General features: G+C 45.6%; 1 protein-coding gene across 14 annotated transcripts in view; it reads left to right on the top strand.

The window, feature by feature from the left end:
• Positions 1-15,226, top strand: part of Trio (trio Rho guanine nucleotide exchange factor) — a 374,802-nt gene that overhangs the window by 283,589 nt on the left and 75,987 nt on the right. For all 14 annotated transcript variants that reach the window (XR_002818831.1, XM_004644739.1, XM_023704920.1 and 11 more), the window contains 4 exons: positions 1,206-1,307; positions 4,256-4,398; positions 4,959-5,058; positions 14,658-14,901. Coding sequence is in view for 13 of the 14 variants with exons in the window: in XM_004644739.1 (XP_004644796.1) it covers positions 1,206-1,307; positions 4,256-4,398; positions 4,959-5,058; positions 14,658-14,901 (589 nt within the window). In the remaining variant the exon portion in view is untranslated. The remainder of the gene's footprint in view (positions 1-1,205; positions 1,308-4,255; positions 4,399-4,958; positions 5,059-14,657; positions 14,902-15,226) is intronic.

Below are 15,226 nucleotides of genomic sequence, written 5' to 3'. Positions count from 1 at the left end.
ACAACTTACATGTTAAACATTTGAATGGTATCTATGTGATAAACTCCTAAAATAATAAATACTCCCAGGTGTAGAAATCATCTTAATAATAATACTAAATTTGCAAGTTTGAACTAATAGTTCTCATGCCAGTTTCTTTGGCAGACATCCTGCTTGAGGTTATCTTTGGGTCACAGGTTATATCATTTTAGGTCACATTCTGAGTGGAAAGCAAAAATGCAGTGTTATAGGCCAGTAACTTCACTAGCTGGCTTTCATCTGCCTTTAGAGACCAAGCTAGTCTATTTTAGAAACTGATCCATCTTCACTTAATTTGTCCTTTAAAAGTTAAGATTCCCACAGAGGCTGCCTCCAGAGATAGAGATTATGAATCACTTCCTCTGCAGGAGAAAGGCTCTATCGGATAAAATTTGTGTGGGGGGGAGGGTGTTGGACATGTCTAACCTGAGCTGCACTAGGCCATGTTACACATGTATCACAAAGAAAGACTTTGCCTCTTAGCCCATAGAGTTATTGGTGATAATACTAGACATTAGGGGCTGGGGAGATAGCTCAGTAGAATAAGCGCTTGCCTGGCAAGTACAAGGTCCTGAGTTCAATCCTCAGTTCTGCAAAAATAATAATAATAGTAGTAGACATTAATGCTATTGATTTTTTTAAAATGAGAAGGAGCTGGCTATGTTGGCACATGCCTGTAATTCCAGCACTTAGGAGGCTGAGGCAGGAGAATTGCTGTGAGTTCAAGACCAGCCTGGCCTACAAAGTGAGTTGAAGGCCAGCCTGAACTATATAGTGAGACCCTGTCTCAAAAGGACAAAAAAAGAAAAATAACTAAATATTTAAAACATTGGCTTTTGTGAAACTGTCATTAGTGCTAAAAATTCATGGAAGCAACCAGTTTAGAGCTAGCAAAGATTCATTTCATGGGCAGTTTGATTGGAAACAGCTCTTGATTTTCTGGGTTCTTCTGATTGTTCTGTTTCTTTACTTGCATTGGGATTCCTAATATAAGTCAAGAAGGTGAAAGAAAAAATAGTCACATGTGGTTTAAGAACAAAATCTTCATTTCAATAAAAGGGTTACCTGATAATGCAGAGGAATTCTAATAACCTGGCATGATAAAAAGTAATAAAAACTATTTTTCTTTGTTCTACATCCTGTCAGAATTTTATTGTCATCTAATTATATAATTGTCTTTTATCTAGACCTCAGAGTTGGGTGTCACAGAACATGTTGAAGGAGATCCTTGCAAATTTGCACTGTGGGTGGGGAGGACACCAACTTCAGATAATAAAATTGTCCTTAAGGTATGTGCTTTTAAAAGTGTGTGTGGGGGGGGAGTTTTCTTGTTGAAATATGCAGGTGTGGGGTGTGTGTGTGTGTGTGTGTGTGTGTGTGTGTCTGTTGGAATTGATAACCACCACAAAAACAATAGTGGAATAAATGTACTTTGGTGTTCTGGTAATTTGAGCTAAACTTCCACTTGCCTCTCTTCCTATAAAGAATTAGTTGGTTCTGTAAGCCAGGCCGAAAGTTAAAGAAAGAAGGGAATCAGATACAAACCAGCACCTCCCACTGCACACTTGACTTGAGCTTCCAAAGAGAAAAAACACCTGATGTATTCATGAGGGCCTTTGGCAGGAAGTTGAGGCCAGTGTGCCAGGAGTCAGTGGAGGGCTCTTGACTCTTGTTTTCTGGTTTGGGGACAAAGCAAAAAGGGAGTTGATTATCTGTAACAGCGTGTGACACTGCCATTATTTGAGGTTCAGAGATACAAAGGGTGCTTTGGGGTGTCTAGTATTTTGGGGAGGACATATCTTTGCACATTTTATTTGAACTCAGCTTTGAGTATACTGACCTCTCCTCAGCAATAACAGAGACCTTAAAGGAGTCTTGTGTACTTTCCCCTTCATATGTTTGAGAAAATGCAGATGGAGCTGCCTTTGTAAGCTGTCTGGATAGACCATAATTGGCCTCAGGATGTTTGGGGGAAGGTAGAGCTAAAGATTTGTAGAATATTGGAAATGAGCCAGAAATGTAATGGGGCTCATGAGAGAAGTTACACGTGAGCATTTTCGGGCTGTTCAGCTGTATCTTACTCTTTCAGTCTCTGCTCTTTGGGGACTACTGACTATGGTTTTTAGGTATTTATTCACATGTTAAGGATATGTTGTTTAGCAGCGAATGTCTGATTAACAACCCAATGTGTTTTTGTCAGCCCTATAAATTATAAATTGTACTGCTAGCTAAATTTTAGATAAGGCCCTTAAAACTCCAGTTTACATAACATACCCAAATGAGCAATAGTGGCAGATGCCAAAAAGTGGTTCTATGAAATAAAGCCAAATACCCAGTTTTCATTTAGGATATAGTGAAATGCTTTTAATGCTGTTTAAAGTATAGGACTTACTTCAGGTGTCACTACATGAAAAATTTCCAGGGAGGTTTAGGTAACATCTCTGACTTTACAGGAGTTGAGGGAATGGTGTGTGTGTTAGTTTCAGAGAGTATCGCAGCATCACTGATGGGGATGGTGTTATGATGGTGTGGATTTTGGTGATGGCGGTGTAGATGGCAGGAACGTGGTGTAGCTGGTGCTGGGTGTAGGTGGTAAAGTGTAGTTGATGGTGGAGACTGGGGTAGTGCAGTGGAAGTGGTGATGGTGAGGAGAGCAAGGAGTGGCGCGTTGGGTGGGGAGGCGTAGGTGGCCACCTCAGCGCTGGCGTGCTGGGACTGCTGCAGATGGAGGTGTGGTGGTATTGGTGAGGATACTGGAGCTGGTGTCCGTACCGAGAGCCTCTTGCTACTGAGTCTAAATGTGGTACAGATGGAGCTGTAACTAACTGTTGGAGGTGCTGAAGGTCCTGGTGGAATGGCAGTACTAGATGTAATTATCGAGTAGTTGTAAACCAAAAACTCTTTTTTTATAGTCTTCAAAGAAGATCTTTATGTCTGGGTCTCCTAGTAAAGTTTGAGACTGCCCTGAGTGTGACATAAATTATTTATTTGTCTTAGTCAAGTGTGGTACCTTATCTTTACCTCAACTTTAGTTGAGTTACCTTTCTCTTACAATTTTTGAAAATGTAACACCTTTTGATTATTCTCCATAAGTGCAATGAACATTTCACGTGAGAATTTTCTCAACAATTTTTGTTGTTTCTAAACTCTTCAAATGTTCTTTCTCATGTGTTTCTCTTCAGTCTCCAAATATTTGTATCAGATATTTAAATTCCAATAGATCAATGGTCTCCAAAGTTTTGTCCTTTATTTCCCAGTTTTGCTACTCTAACCTTAAAGACATATCCTCCAGTTAACACATTTTATATAGAAGGAGAGTCACTAATTTTAATTTCTTCCCAACTCAGGGCAGTCTTTGGTTTTCACTTTTTTCAGAAACAAGTTTCTGAGTGACAAATACTGGGCTCCCCTCCCTTCATGATCTCATCTATAATCCCACTGACAATTACTTTAATCATTTAGAAGGAATTATGCTTATATCATAAGAGGTGGATGTTTCCCCTAAAGAAATGAGCTGTTAGGCACAGGACATATAAAAAGAAAAAGAAGCCTCCCTTGAGGCAGAGCAAAAAAAAAAAAAAAGCAGAAAAAATGATACCACATGTATTTGTTCAACGGAGGCTTGTTAAGTTCTATCTGCTGTTTCCAGAGAATGTGTCCCTGAAGCTGTAATGGTACTGAGGTTAAGCCACCCTAGCTGCCTGGCAGTTGGTACTTTGTAGTCTTGGGCACAGATCTTACTGCACCCACACCTGAGTCCCTCATGCCTAAGAAGGTTACAGTGGGTGCGCCTCCACGGAGTGCCTGTGGGCGATGCCTCAAGGCACAGCCTGGCCACAGGAGGGTCAGTAGCTGTTGTCCCCAGAGGCCAGTAGATGTGCAGAATTGTGGGGTTCTTTTACTTTCCTGTTGAGAAGCCACTGACCAGGGCAGAGTCTGCCTAAACCTCAGTGACATTTTGCTTTGAGAGTGACTGTTTTCCTTTTTGTCTAATGCTTCTAAGGTCTTCGGGCTGGGTAATGGTAAACAATTCTAATAGTCAGATCTAGAATAACATATATGCTATAAAATTAAAATCTTACATTTAAAATTGGCAAATAAAACATAGCTTGGGGCTGCTTCTCTGCTAAATTCTCTTGAAAACAGGAGACTGGAGGGAGGTAGGAGAATTGAAGTGGCTCACGTTGGGACAGAAAGAGCCCTACTGTGTCCTGAGTGACTCTAACACCTGGTTTAGGCTTCTAGTATTGAGAACAAGCAGGACTGGATCAAGCACATCCGTGAAGTGATCCAGGAAAGGACAATCCACCTGAAAGGAGCCCTCAAGGAGCCCATTCACATCCCCAAAACCGCGCCAACAGCCAGGCAGAAGGGCAGGAGGTGAGTGTGTAGCCTTTCCTAATACACTTCCCTGGCTCAGAGGGGCAGGCAGTGGTAACCCACCATTGTTTGAAAATTCTCAAACATTTGGAGGTACCAAATGTGTTTTAAAATACTTTTGTATATAGTGTCATCCTTTATGATGAAACTGAAACTGCTTTGTCAAGAAGCTCCACTTGCTTAGAGAAAACATAAACTATGTGCAAACCCTCTTGCTTTTCCCCTTCCTGCCCAGGTGCCATCAGTGCACATGTGTAACTGTGTAGGATTTGGACACGATATGAAGCATCTACACATTTCTGTTTTCTCGTTTCTAAAATGAAAATAATCTATCATTTCTTTATGATGAGAATTCAGTGTGATGACACACTTCCTATACTTCACAGAGTGCCCAGCGAAAGAGCCTGCACTCAGAACAGACTGACTTACTACCATTACTATGATGTTGGCTATAAGAAATGCTGCAGCTTCTTTTAGCACATCTTACTTCCCCGACAACTGAGAGGTGATCTTTACCAGTCCAACTGTGTCAGGAATTTACAGTTTCTTTGCACCACCAGGGATGGAGAAGACCTGGACAGCCAAGGGGATGGCAGTAGCCAGCCTGATACCATTTCCATTGCCTCCCGGACATCTCAGAACACACTGGACAGTGACAAGGTGAGCTGGCCAGCACCTCCTCTGCGGAAGCCACGTAGCAGGTCTGATCTGTTTCTGTCTAGTCATAAAAGCCTGCCATCGACATTTTTAACAGTTGCTGTGCATCTCGAGTGTGCCAGGCCCGATGGCAGAGCCAGAGACTTCAGGGATGCGGGCTGAGAGGACTTTAGTATGGCGGATTCAAGGGACATCGCCCTCCTCTTTCTGTCTACCCTTCCACGGCTCAGGTCCCTTTCATAGTGTAAAATGCATAGTCTGTCTACAGGAGTCCCTGCTATCTCAGTGGTCTGATTTTCCTCCAGAATTTAAAATAGAAAATCTCTGAGACTCAAGGCCATCTCTTAGTTGTGAGCCCCTGTAAAAATGTAAACAAGTTACATACTTCCAACAGACAGTGGTGCAGGGGAAACATTCCTGTTTCAAAAAATCACGGGGCCGGGAAGATGGCTCAGTGGAATAAGCGCTTCCCTGGCAAGCGCAAGGGCCTGAGTTCAATCCCCAGTTCTGCAAAAAAAAAAAAAAAAAGTCACAACACTCCAGTAGGTTTTTTGTTTTGTTTTAATATGTAGGGTGTATATTTCCTTTTGTATTCCTCACTGAGACTAGAGAAACTTAACAGGCTCTAAAGTATGAAAAAGAAAATGATGACACATGTTTCTACAGTAAAAGAGCTACTGGGTGTCCTCCATTCTCTGTGCATTGGCATTTGAGGTTAGAACAGCCAGGTGTGAGCCCAGTCAGAGAGGCACACCCGTTGGACCTTAGGAAGATGACAGAGAGCTTAACACTGCCTGCATTTATGGATTTATTTTTGAAAGATTTTTTTTAGTTACTGCCATTTTTGTTCTCTAGTAAAACATTTCAGAGTCAGATGATTCAAGAGAATATGTTTTAAACATTAGGGGGCATCTCTTCCTGAGTTAGTTTATGAAATGCACTGTCTCTGAATTAAAATCTTTTTGTTAGTACTTGTGTGCAGTACCTAATAATTATATTACATTCATTATTTCATTGTGGGGAATTGTTACATATACAAAGCACATCTTAATTCCAGTTAGACTTAACCAGCCGTCCCTGATCTCCAGTGACAGGAAGTTTCCATGTGCCTCAGGGTCTCTCCACCCTGCATATTTCAATGTAAGCAGCCCCAGCCCCATGACCTGGGCAGATGGATCTGGGAAGGGAAGTCACTGAACAGTCAGCCTTGCTGACTTGGCGTGTGATGTCTGCTCTGCATTAGTCCTTATCGTGGAATGTGACTACAGTTCAGAATCTGGGTGGGGGATGTTTTTGACTCAGCCACTTGGAGAATTCTGAGGGAAAAGTTATCTTGCTGGGCTGTAATTCTCAGATGAGACGCAAAAGGTTTAGGGTATGAGTCTGTTAAGGAGGGGCTCTGGAGACACCCTCTTTCTAGGGAGCAGTGTGAAGGGGCTGCCCTGGGCTGGGCAGAACACAGGCTGCACACTTGTTCTGAGCAGCCTGCCTTTTTGAGAACCTCACTGTAAAAATATGCTGGTCTTTGTTCCAAAAGTGTGTTAAGCACTGGCGCTTGCATGGCACTTAAGCTGATAAAGTGATCTTGTGAAAATGTAATTTAGGCTCCAAACAAATCAAATGCTGTCCAGATTCTTATCTCACTTGTCCTGAGCACATTTCCCTGAGGTAAGGAGGAGAGTGCTAAGCCAGCCCTGGGGCCCGCAGAAGGCGAGCCAGATAGCAAATGTGGATTTGATCATCTGGTGTTCTGTAGGCCCTTGTATTTCATGCTACAACTGAATTTGTACCTAAATATGCTTAGTATGTTAAAGAAGCATTTTTAGCAACTTGATTGCCAGCCTTCACCTTACTAGAGTGATTTACATCATGTAGCTAAAATCTGTATTATAAGGAAAGTAGAAAATATGGGAATCAAACAAAATGGCCAGAGCCAGATGAATGTCCTTGGTGGGAGCCAGCATTTTCACAAGAGCCTCGGGGGCCGCTTGTGGGCTGTCCTCAAAACTCCTAATAACACAGGCTCACTTCCACCAGTGACAGATTCAGTTGAAACTGATACTTCGCATGACCTCTATTGAGCTCATAATGTGAATCCAAGGACCCACAGATTTTTTTTAAAAGGTTATTTAGGGGCCCATGAGATAGCTCAGCAGTCTAAAGCGCCTGTGTAGGCAAGTTTAGGCAGGCACAGGGGCCATGCTTGCTCCCCAGCACTGCCTGGTGCCCCAGCCCCGCCCTCAGGCTGAGCTGTGCTGGCCAGAAAAAAAGGGGGAAAGGTTACTTAATGAAGCTGTATCTCAAGAATGCACTGCTAGAGGCTTGTGTTCTCTGTGTTTTAAAAAATCAGCTCTTCCTGTCATGGCATTCTACACTCCAGGAATTTGGTTGGATGTAGGTAAACTACAGTCGAGGTAGTATGTAAAGAAGTTAATTCTAGTACATTTGAAAGAAACAGCACAACTCAGGTTCTAAAGAAAGGAATATCTGTGTGAAAACCCTCGAGTCCAGCCTGCTGTGGAAGACCAGTTCCCTTCATTTTGCCTCCATTTGTTATCTCCCAGGCACAGAAAGACACAGCTGGCCTGAGTGGAGGCTGAGCCTGGGCCTCTGTGCCCTGGGGCACCCAGAGTCCTCCAGGTCCCCTGAGGGTCAGGCCATGGGCTTTGTCTCCTGTGACAGCACTCCAGACCTCAGCTGGTCTTGTGCTCTGTATGTGGGAGTGATGGAGGACGTATGCAGGGGCAGGAACACACCAAAGAGCAGGTGATTATGAACGAGGGTGCACTTACCAGCAGACCTTTAGCTTCAGTGTTTCTGCACCTCCTCCACTGGTCATGGGCAAATTACTTACCAACTGTCCCTCCGTTTGCCCATCTATACATGGGGTTGGTACTACTCCCCTTGCAGGGTTGGGAGCACCAGAACAGGTGCACAGTGCTTAGCACAGTGCCTAGCGTACTTGGAGCCCTGCACGAATAGCGGCCTCTTCTTGATACTAGCAGCTTCCTGCTCCTGCCTCTCTGCTGGGCTGACTTCTATGGCCGCTCCCCTTGCTGACTGCTGTGTGTATCAGCCTCAGTCTCTCCTCTTTCTGGATGCTTGTGATCACAATAGATTTTTTTTTTAATTTAAAATTTTTGGTCACAGTGAATTTTTTTATTTTTTATTTTATTTTATTTTATTTTTTTTGGCAGAACCAGGGATTGAACTCCGGCCCTTGCACTTGCCAGGGAAGCGCTTATTCCACTAAGCCATCTCCCCGACCCCCACAGTGAATTTAGAATCCCACTGTTTGTTAGGAGCTAGAAACTGCCCTAAGAGTGAATGGCCCTCCTTGAGTGCCCGGTCTTGCATACCTGAGCAGCTCCCCAGCAGTGGGGACACTGTTGAGTGGGCACAGCACGTGGCACCTGCTCAGTACGTCTTCCTAGCAGTGAGACCTCAGAATGTTCATATTGTGGGTTCTTTCATCCACAGCTGTGAGTCTTCCTCCCAGTAGATGCAGGGATAAGTTACATTTTATTTGTTCCCTTCTTCTATTAATCTTTGTTTTCTATTTTCCTAAGTGCCTGTGCTTTTTTGTAGCATCTCTAAAGTGCCCTCCTAAAACCCTAAATGAACACAGCCAATTGTAACTTCACCCAGTCAAGAAACAAAATCCCCCAAGCTACAGTAAGAAACTTTAGTTCTAAGAAAAGGCAGATTTTTGAAAAATTTACTAGAAATGATTAGAAATGTAACAAATTAAAAGTGCTTATAAAAATAGTGAGGCAGTCCTAGCCCAGGCCCGGTGAGTGTGTGGGAGAGATTCCTGCTACCCTGCGCCGGCGGGACCTACTACTGGTCCCAGCCCAGGCACAGAGTGGGTAAGACCCTCTTCCACCCCCTTGGGACGCCCCCCACCACTCCGCAGCACCTCCCCCACCCCGCCCGCCGAGTAGGAATTTCTGCCGCGTTCCGGGAACCCCCAGACCCAGTCCTAGCCCAGGCCCAGTGAGTGTGGGAGAGCTGCCTCCCCCCTACTCCACCTTGTGCCCCCAGGCTCAGCTCAGGCCTGGCATACAAGCCTGGGGTGAAACCCTGCAGCTGCCATCCCTGCAGAGAGTGCAGAGGATAGAACTACCCAGCTAGTCCAGGAGCAGAAAATCTTGCCAGAGGGGCACAACAGGTTCAGCCTCAAGGGCAGCAGCAGGAAGGAGCTGAGCACAGCAGCCAGACCCAAACCAGGCACAGCTAGATAAAAATAGTGAGGCACTAGGGCTGAGGATATAGCTCAGTGGCATTAGAACCTCCCTGGCAAGCAAAAGGTCCTGAGTTTGATCCCCAGTACCAGCAAAAAAAAAAAAAAAAAAATAGTGAGGCACTGAAAAATGCTTTTAGTATAAATTTTATATGACATGATCCAAGTTACTTTTAAAAATGATGATGAAGTTTTGATTCAAACTGTAGCTCGCCCCTCCTGGTGAGATGCCCGGGCTGACTAGCTAATAGTTTAGTTCTACAGAGAAAACCAGCAGAAGGCCCTTCTAGCAAAGCCATCCTAAGAAGTGTCTTATCCCCCCGAGCCTACCAGTGTGAGGCAGATCCTGCTTCCACCTTCCCGGGAGCAGGGCTTTTAATTCCCACGCCACCCGAGCATAGCTGTCCTCGCCCTGCTTTTCCCTTTGGCAGTTGGAGTCTGCCTCTCTAGTTGGCTCTTAAGTTTAGCGTTCTTACATCCAGCATTCTGCTCCAGATCATGTGTATGGCCGTTCAAGGAAGCTTTCCTAGGTGTCTGTTACATCACAAGCCCAGTGTGTGATTATGTTGGTAAAAAGCAGAGTAAGTGCCATCTCTCACACTGCACCCACAAATTCTTTTGGAGATAAAATGTCAGACATGGTAAACTGCTAGTTTTGGAAAGGTTTTGTGTTTTGTTTTTTCTCATAGATTTTTGGGGCTTTTTTTTTTTTTTTAATTCCGGTGAAAAGCTGTAACAAAATTTACCATCATAACCATTTTTAGTTCTCCCAGGTTTCTTTGTGTACCTGCAGTAATTGTCTTTCAGACTCCCAGCAACAAGACCTTCATAAATGCTTCTTCATGATGCTAACCCTAGGTAAACCAGCACTGGCACTGGCGTTGGCGTGGTGGTGGGAGGCCTGTTGTCAGGCTGTAAGACGGCTGCTAATAAGCTCTGCCTTTGTGAAGTGGCCCGCAGTGGGCAAGAACCTGGGGCATGGCTGCATTTGTTCCGGGGATCATTCCAGCTGCCGACTGCCAACTTTTTTGTGGCTGTTGCCAGTAATGGAGCTGTACTCGCTAATCCCCTTTAACCAAGTAATCTTTTTTGCTCTGCTCTGTGTGAAACCTTCATGAAACCACATGACTCTTTTGTGAGGTTTCTGAAGCAGGCTATAGGGTACGACTGTTCCGAAGAGTTTATACACTTTGTTCTTTAGGGAGAAAACCAGCTTTTGTTAGACCACATTTCCTCTTTCTTTCTGAATTGCTTTCCAGAAATTGGCCAGATACCCACCTGCAGTTGACCTCTGACACCTTAGGCTGTGGGCTCTTGAAATGGCCTCATTGGCAGGAGGCTACACTACCTACTGTGCCACTCCAAAGAGCTCAGTGCCACCTCCCAGACCTGTCTAGAGCTCAGTTTGGGCATGCAGACTGGGTGTTTGCTGTTGTCTATCAAGAACTATGTGTTCCTGTGACACAACACTATACCACACCAGGATGGGGGCTGCTGGGGAAAGTGGACAGAGGCAGCTGTAGGCACGCCCACTGCGGAGCAGTCCCCTGCCAGGGCCTGTTCAGCTAAGGCTGAGGCAGGGCAGCCATAGGGCATGGTTTGTTGTTTTTTTTTGTTAGGTAAAGAGTGAAATTGTATAGTGACTGCTAAAGATTCGCAAATCTGTGACCAAAGGATTGTCATTCTTTACGTGAGGGGCAGGAACTTGTTCTTTTCAGTCATTCTGGAAAGAAGCAGCCAGAGCCCTGTCTCGGTTGTGCTAATTATCCATGTTTCTGGGCCCCACAGTCTGTTTATTGCCATCTCATGTGCATTAATAGTTGCCACATTAATATTTTAAAGGTGAAAACCTAAACAGTTTTTTAAAATCTATCTTTGGATGTGTGTTCACCAGTGTTAATGTAAGTCATGGAATCTGTTGTGTTCTTGAACTAAATGTATGTGTTAAGTCCATGATAGAAGTCTGTAAAATGTATTAAAATGAAAAAGATACACTTTCACAAAACATGGCTGTAAAAGAAACATGATTTTTAAACTAGAGAAATGAAGTGATAACGTCAACATAGTGATGAAAACAAGTGGCTGAGGGTGGAAACGCTGGGAGGGAGACTTCCTCACCTTTAATGCTGTAAGGTACGTTATCTGACCTCAGTAGGAAGTTAAATTTTCTTAAAAAACAGTGATGATTTATATTAGTTTCTTAAAGTACTTACTACAGCTTTCTTACACAAAAGAGAAGTTGTGTAGGAAGAGGTTGAAAATACCTGTGTGCACGCTGTGAGGAAAATCCACAGGACAGCTCTTCTCTGGGGAGGGCACCCGTCTGCTCCTTCCCTTAATGATGTGGGTGTGATTCATCTCTCTGCTTAAGAGTAAAGCCCATTGAATGAGAGATATGAAGATTTTTTTCTAAGGTGATAATTTAGCACTGTTTGAAATATTACCCTGATAATAGATTTTTTTTAAGTTCTAGAAAAAAACATCAAAAATGTTTTAACTTTTTTTTCTTGTCAGAACAGGCTTGATTTTTATTTCTTTTCTTCTGTCAAGTACACAGATGGTTCCAATCATTTTTGGTTACTCTGTAAGGGGCTAAAAAATCAATGCCAGAAAAAGTCTAACTTAATTCTCCTTCTCGGGCAGCCCCTCTCCCCGTTCCCACACTTCCCCCACCCACAAAACTCTTGCTTGGCTGTGAGCAGTCTGAAAATTAAGACCCTGGAGAACAAAGGCATTGAAGCCCCAGATGAGGTGGTGTCCTTCCCAGGGGCTGCGCTGAGGCTGCTGGAAGAAAGCCAAGGCAGCCCACTCACCCCTACCAGAAGCTGAGGCCAGGCCTGCGGGACACAGGAAGGGCAGGGCAGCAGGGCCCTGTTGGAGTTCACAGACTGGTCCTGTTGCCCTGGAACAGGGAGCTCTGCTTCGCTTTGTTGTAGGGATTAACCAATCCTTAGCACTGATTCTGCGAGGAAAATGCTTTTCCAGAGTGGCCTTCTACCATAGCCTCTTCACGTTAGCACCTTTGTTCAGAGACATGTATGTACGTTAGTGTGCTAGCCCCATGGAGAAGTTTGCAAGACTTAAAAGGGAATTAAACATTTGTGGACATTTTCTCTGGCCTACCAAAGATGATTCGCTTTGTTGATTGTTAGTCTTTATGGTAGACTAGTTTTGTTTTGTTGTACTCTTTGTGGTTGTCTAGCAGACATGTGTTTCTCATTAGAAATCTCCAAACTTTCCCTAAGAGGCAGGCCATGAGAGCAGGACAGTTGGCATTGCAGAGCATGACGGAAGGCAGCAGTCAGCCCTCGGGGTGTGCTGTGGCCTGGGACACAGCTCAGGCACGAGCTGCTGGAGGAGGCGCAGGCTCCCCAGGCCCCTGGATATGTCCAGGGGCCTCTGAGGGCAGGAGGCCGGGCTGCTCCTTCCCCCTCCTTAGCACAGGGACTGTGTCCCCAACACTGCTGCAGCCTTCAAGTGACATGAACAACAGAATGGGACTTTGTGCAGATGGAACGTGGGCACAGCTAGCTCCCGAAGTCACAGAGCAAAAGCTATGCTCCACTTGTATTTTCCAAAGGCATTGCCTTCCTCGTTAGAGCGAGTGTTTTATTATTTTCAACAAATGTTTGAATACTTGCAAAGGGGAACTCTGCTCTGGTGGTGCGCCGGCAAGTCATGTGCTTGCCCTTACGCTCTGTAAGGACCACATGGGCCCTGTCTCTGCCCTCAAGGTGGGGGCACTGAAGTTCGCAGGAAAGTGACACAGACCTGCTGTCTGGGGGTGGGAGCAGACACCACTCACTTCAGAATTGCAGTATCAGTTGCTGCCAAACAATTCTGGGCCTGGCAGGTGTAGGAGAGGCTTTTCAGCGGGCTCAAACAGGGAATGTACCGATCAGCTGGGGGTATGGAAGCACCCAGACATGGGGATGCCATGGCCAGGCATGTGAGTGCCACCTCAGAGGTAGCAGAAGGGCACTGCAGGATGTGAGCAGGTGGACCTGCTAAGGCAGGTGGAGCCTTGAAGCCTGTGCCAAGGAACTTGCGCTGAGGCTCTTGAGTAGGATGTTCTTTAGTAGGAGGAACAGCAATGTGCAGATGACTAAGGGAAGCACGGAGTCAATCAGGAAGGTCACTTACAAGGTCACTGCAGAACAGGAAATGAAACATTTGCTGCGTACAGGGAAGAGTCAGCAGGTCACCTTGGAGCCCAGTTGATGGCCTTTGGAGGCCAAAAGAGTGCAAGTGGTTGACCCTGGGGGATTGTCATTGACAGTATTGCCCGAGGCACCACCGGAAGAGAAACACCTGGCAGTTGAGCATGCTGAGTCCTGTCCTGGCCTCATACATGGAGGGAGAGGGGAGAGTGCCAGGTACGCAGCAGGAGTCAAGCACAGGACTGCCCTGGTGCATCCTTGGGAGGAACAGTATGAGGTGTGGGGAGACAGAACCCGGGCCCCCCTGGAGTCGGGGTTCATATGTAGGAGAGATGCTAGTGAGCTGATGAGTTACACTCCAGGATAAGACATCAGGACACAGGCTATGGGAGGCCGCGCCTGGCCCACAGCAGGGAGTGTGGAGGTCCGTCTTCATGGAGCTGTGGAGGCTGAGTAGTGTCATTTGGCAGAAAATGGAAGTGAGTAAGAAGAAAAAGGCACTCAGAGTGAAGGCCTGACAAAAGAAGGCCAGGAGCTGGGCCTAGAGGCCTAAGAGTTGAGGGCAGGAGCAGCACAGCAGGTGGGTTGCTGTTAGAACTAGACACAGTTTTTACTTGAGCTGCCCAGTCTTTTTGTGCCTGAGACATTCTGTCTCCTCCCAGCAAAAGAACTACATGCTTGGTCTTTTAGCTCACAGCAAACTGATGAAACCTGTTTACTGGCTGCTTAGGGCGTCATTGTAAAGTACCATGATGAAATGCAGAGTGGAAAGGGAGCCCTCAACAGGTCCTGAGGAGAGCTGTTCCAGGGTATCCAGCCTGTCTTCTTTTTGCCGAGGCAGTCAGATACTCCAGTATAAGGAAGGCCCAGTCACCATCCTGAACAGAATTGGGAGTGGAATGTTACTTCATTTTATTGTCATATTTCATAATAAGCTAAGTCTAATTTAAATAGATTTTAATTGGCTTGCCGTAAGTTTAGAGTACTTTTTGAGGCAAAACATACCACATTCTGGCATGAACCTTAAAACCCAGTGTTGGAACCGGAAAAAATACCTATCTGCATGGTTCCCAAGGGCACCAAAGGGGTAGTGTGGCCACCACTTTCTCTCCATGTGATCTGAATTTCAGCTGTGCCCACAGAGGGAAGCTTGTCGCTTGTGCTTGCTGACCTGTCCCTCTTCCTCTGTTTCTCTCCAGCTCTCTGGTGGCTGTGAGCTGACTGTGGTGATCCATGACTTCACAGCATGCAACAGCAACGAGCTGACCATCCGTCGTGGCCAGACAGTTGAGGTTTTGGAGCGTCCACATGACAAGCCTGACTGGTGCCTGGTGCGCACCACTGACAGGTCCCCTGCAGCAGAAGGCCTGGTGCCCTGTGGCTCTCTTTGTATCGCCCACTCCAGGAGCAGCATGGAGATGGAAGGCATCTTCAACCACAAAGGTAGGGCCACAGGAAAGGGCAGTGGCTCCTGCTGTCTGTTGTTCTCTGAATCAGGTGCACCATCATTGCATTTTACTGGCTCCCTGTGCATTTCTGATCTGTCAGGCACTGAGTGGGAATCAGAATTTCACCTGATACATAGAAATATTAAGAAGTGACCTCCTTCTTTCCTGAGGTTGTAGTATAAGGCGTGATGTGATGTCAGCTTGGAAGAGAAGAAGGGGCTGCTTTGTGGGGGAGCCAGTACCACTCATCCATGGAGGAGAAAGAGCAGACATGGCCCACCTGCAGGTGTGCAGGAAACACACAGGGAGGGGAAGGGGGA

Source organism: Octodon degus, unplaced genomic scaffold (assembly GCF_000260255.1).
Source record: "Octodon degus isolate 3935 unplaced genomic scaffold, OctDeg1.0 scaffold00207, whole genome shotgun sequence".
Taxonomy (NCBI): Eukaryota; Metazoa; Chordata; class Mammalia; order Rodentia; family Octodontidae; genus Octodon; species Octodon degus.
Note: the sequence above shows the minus strand (reverse complement) of the source record. Positions and strands in the feature narration are given on the sequence as shown.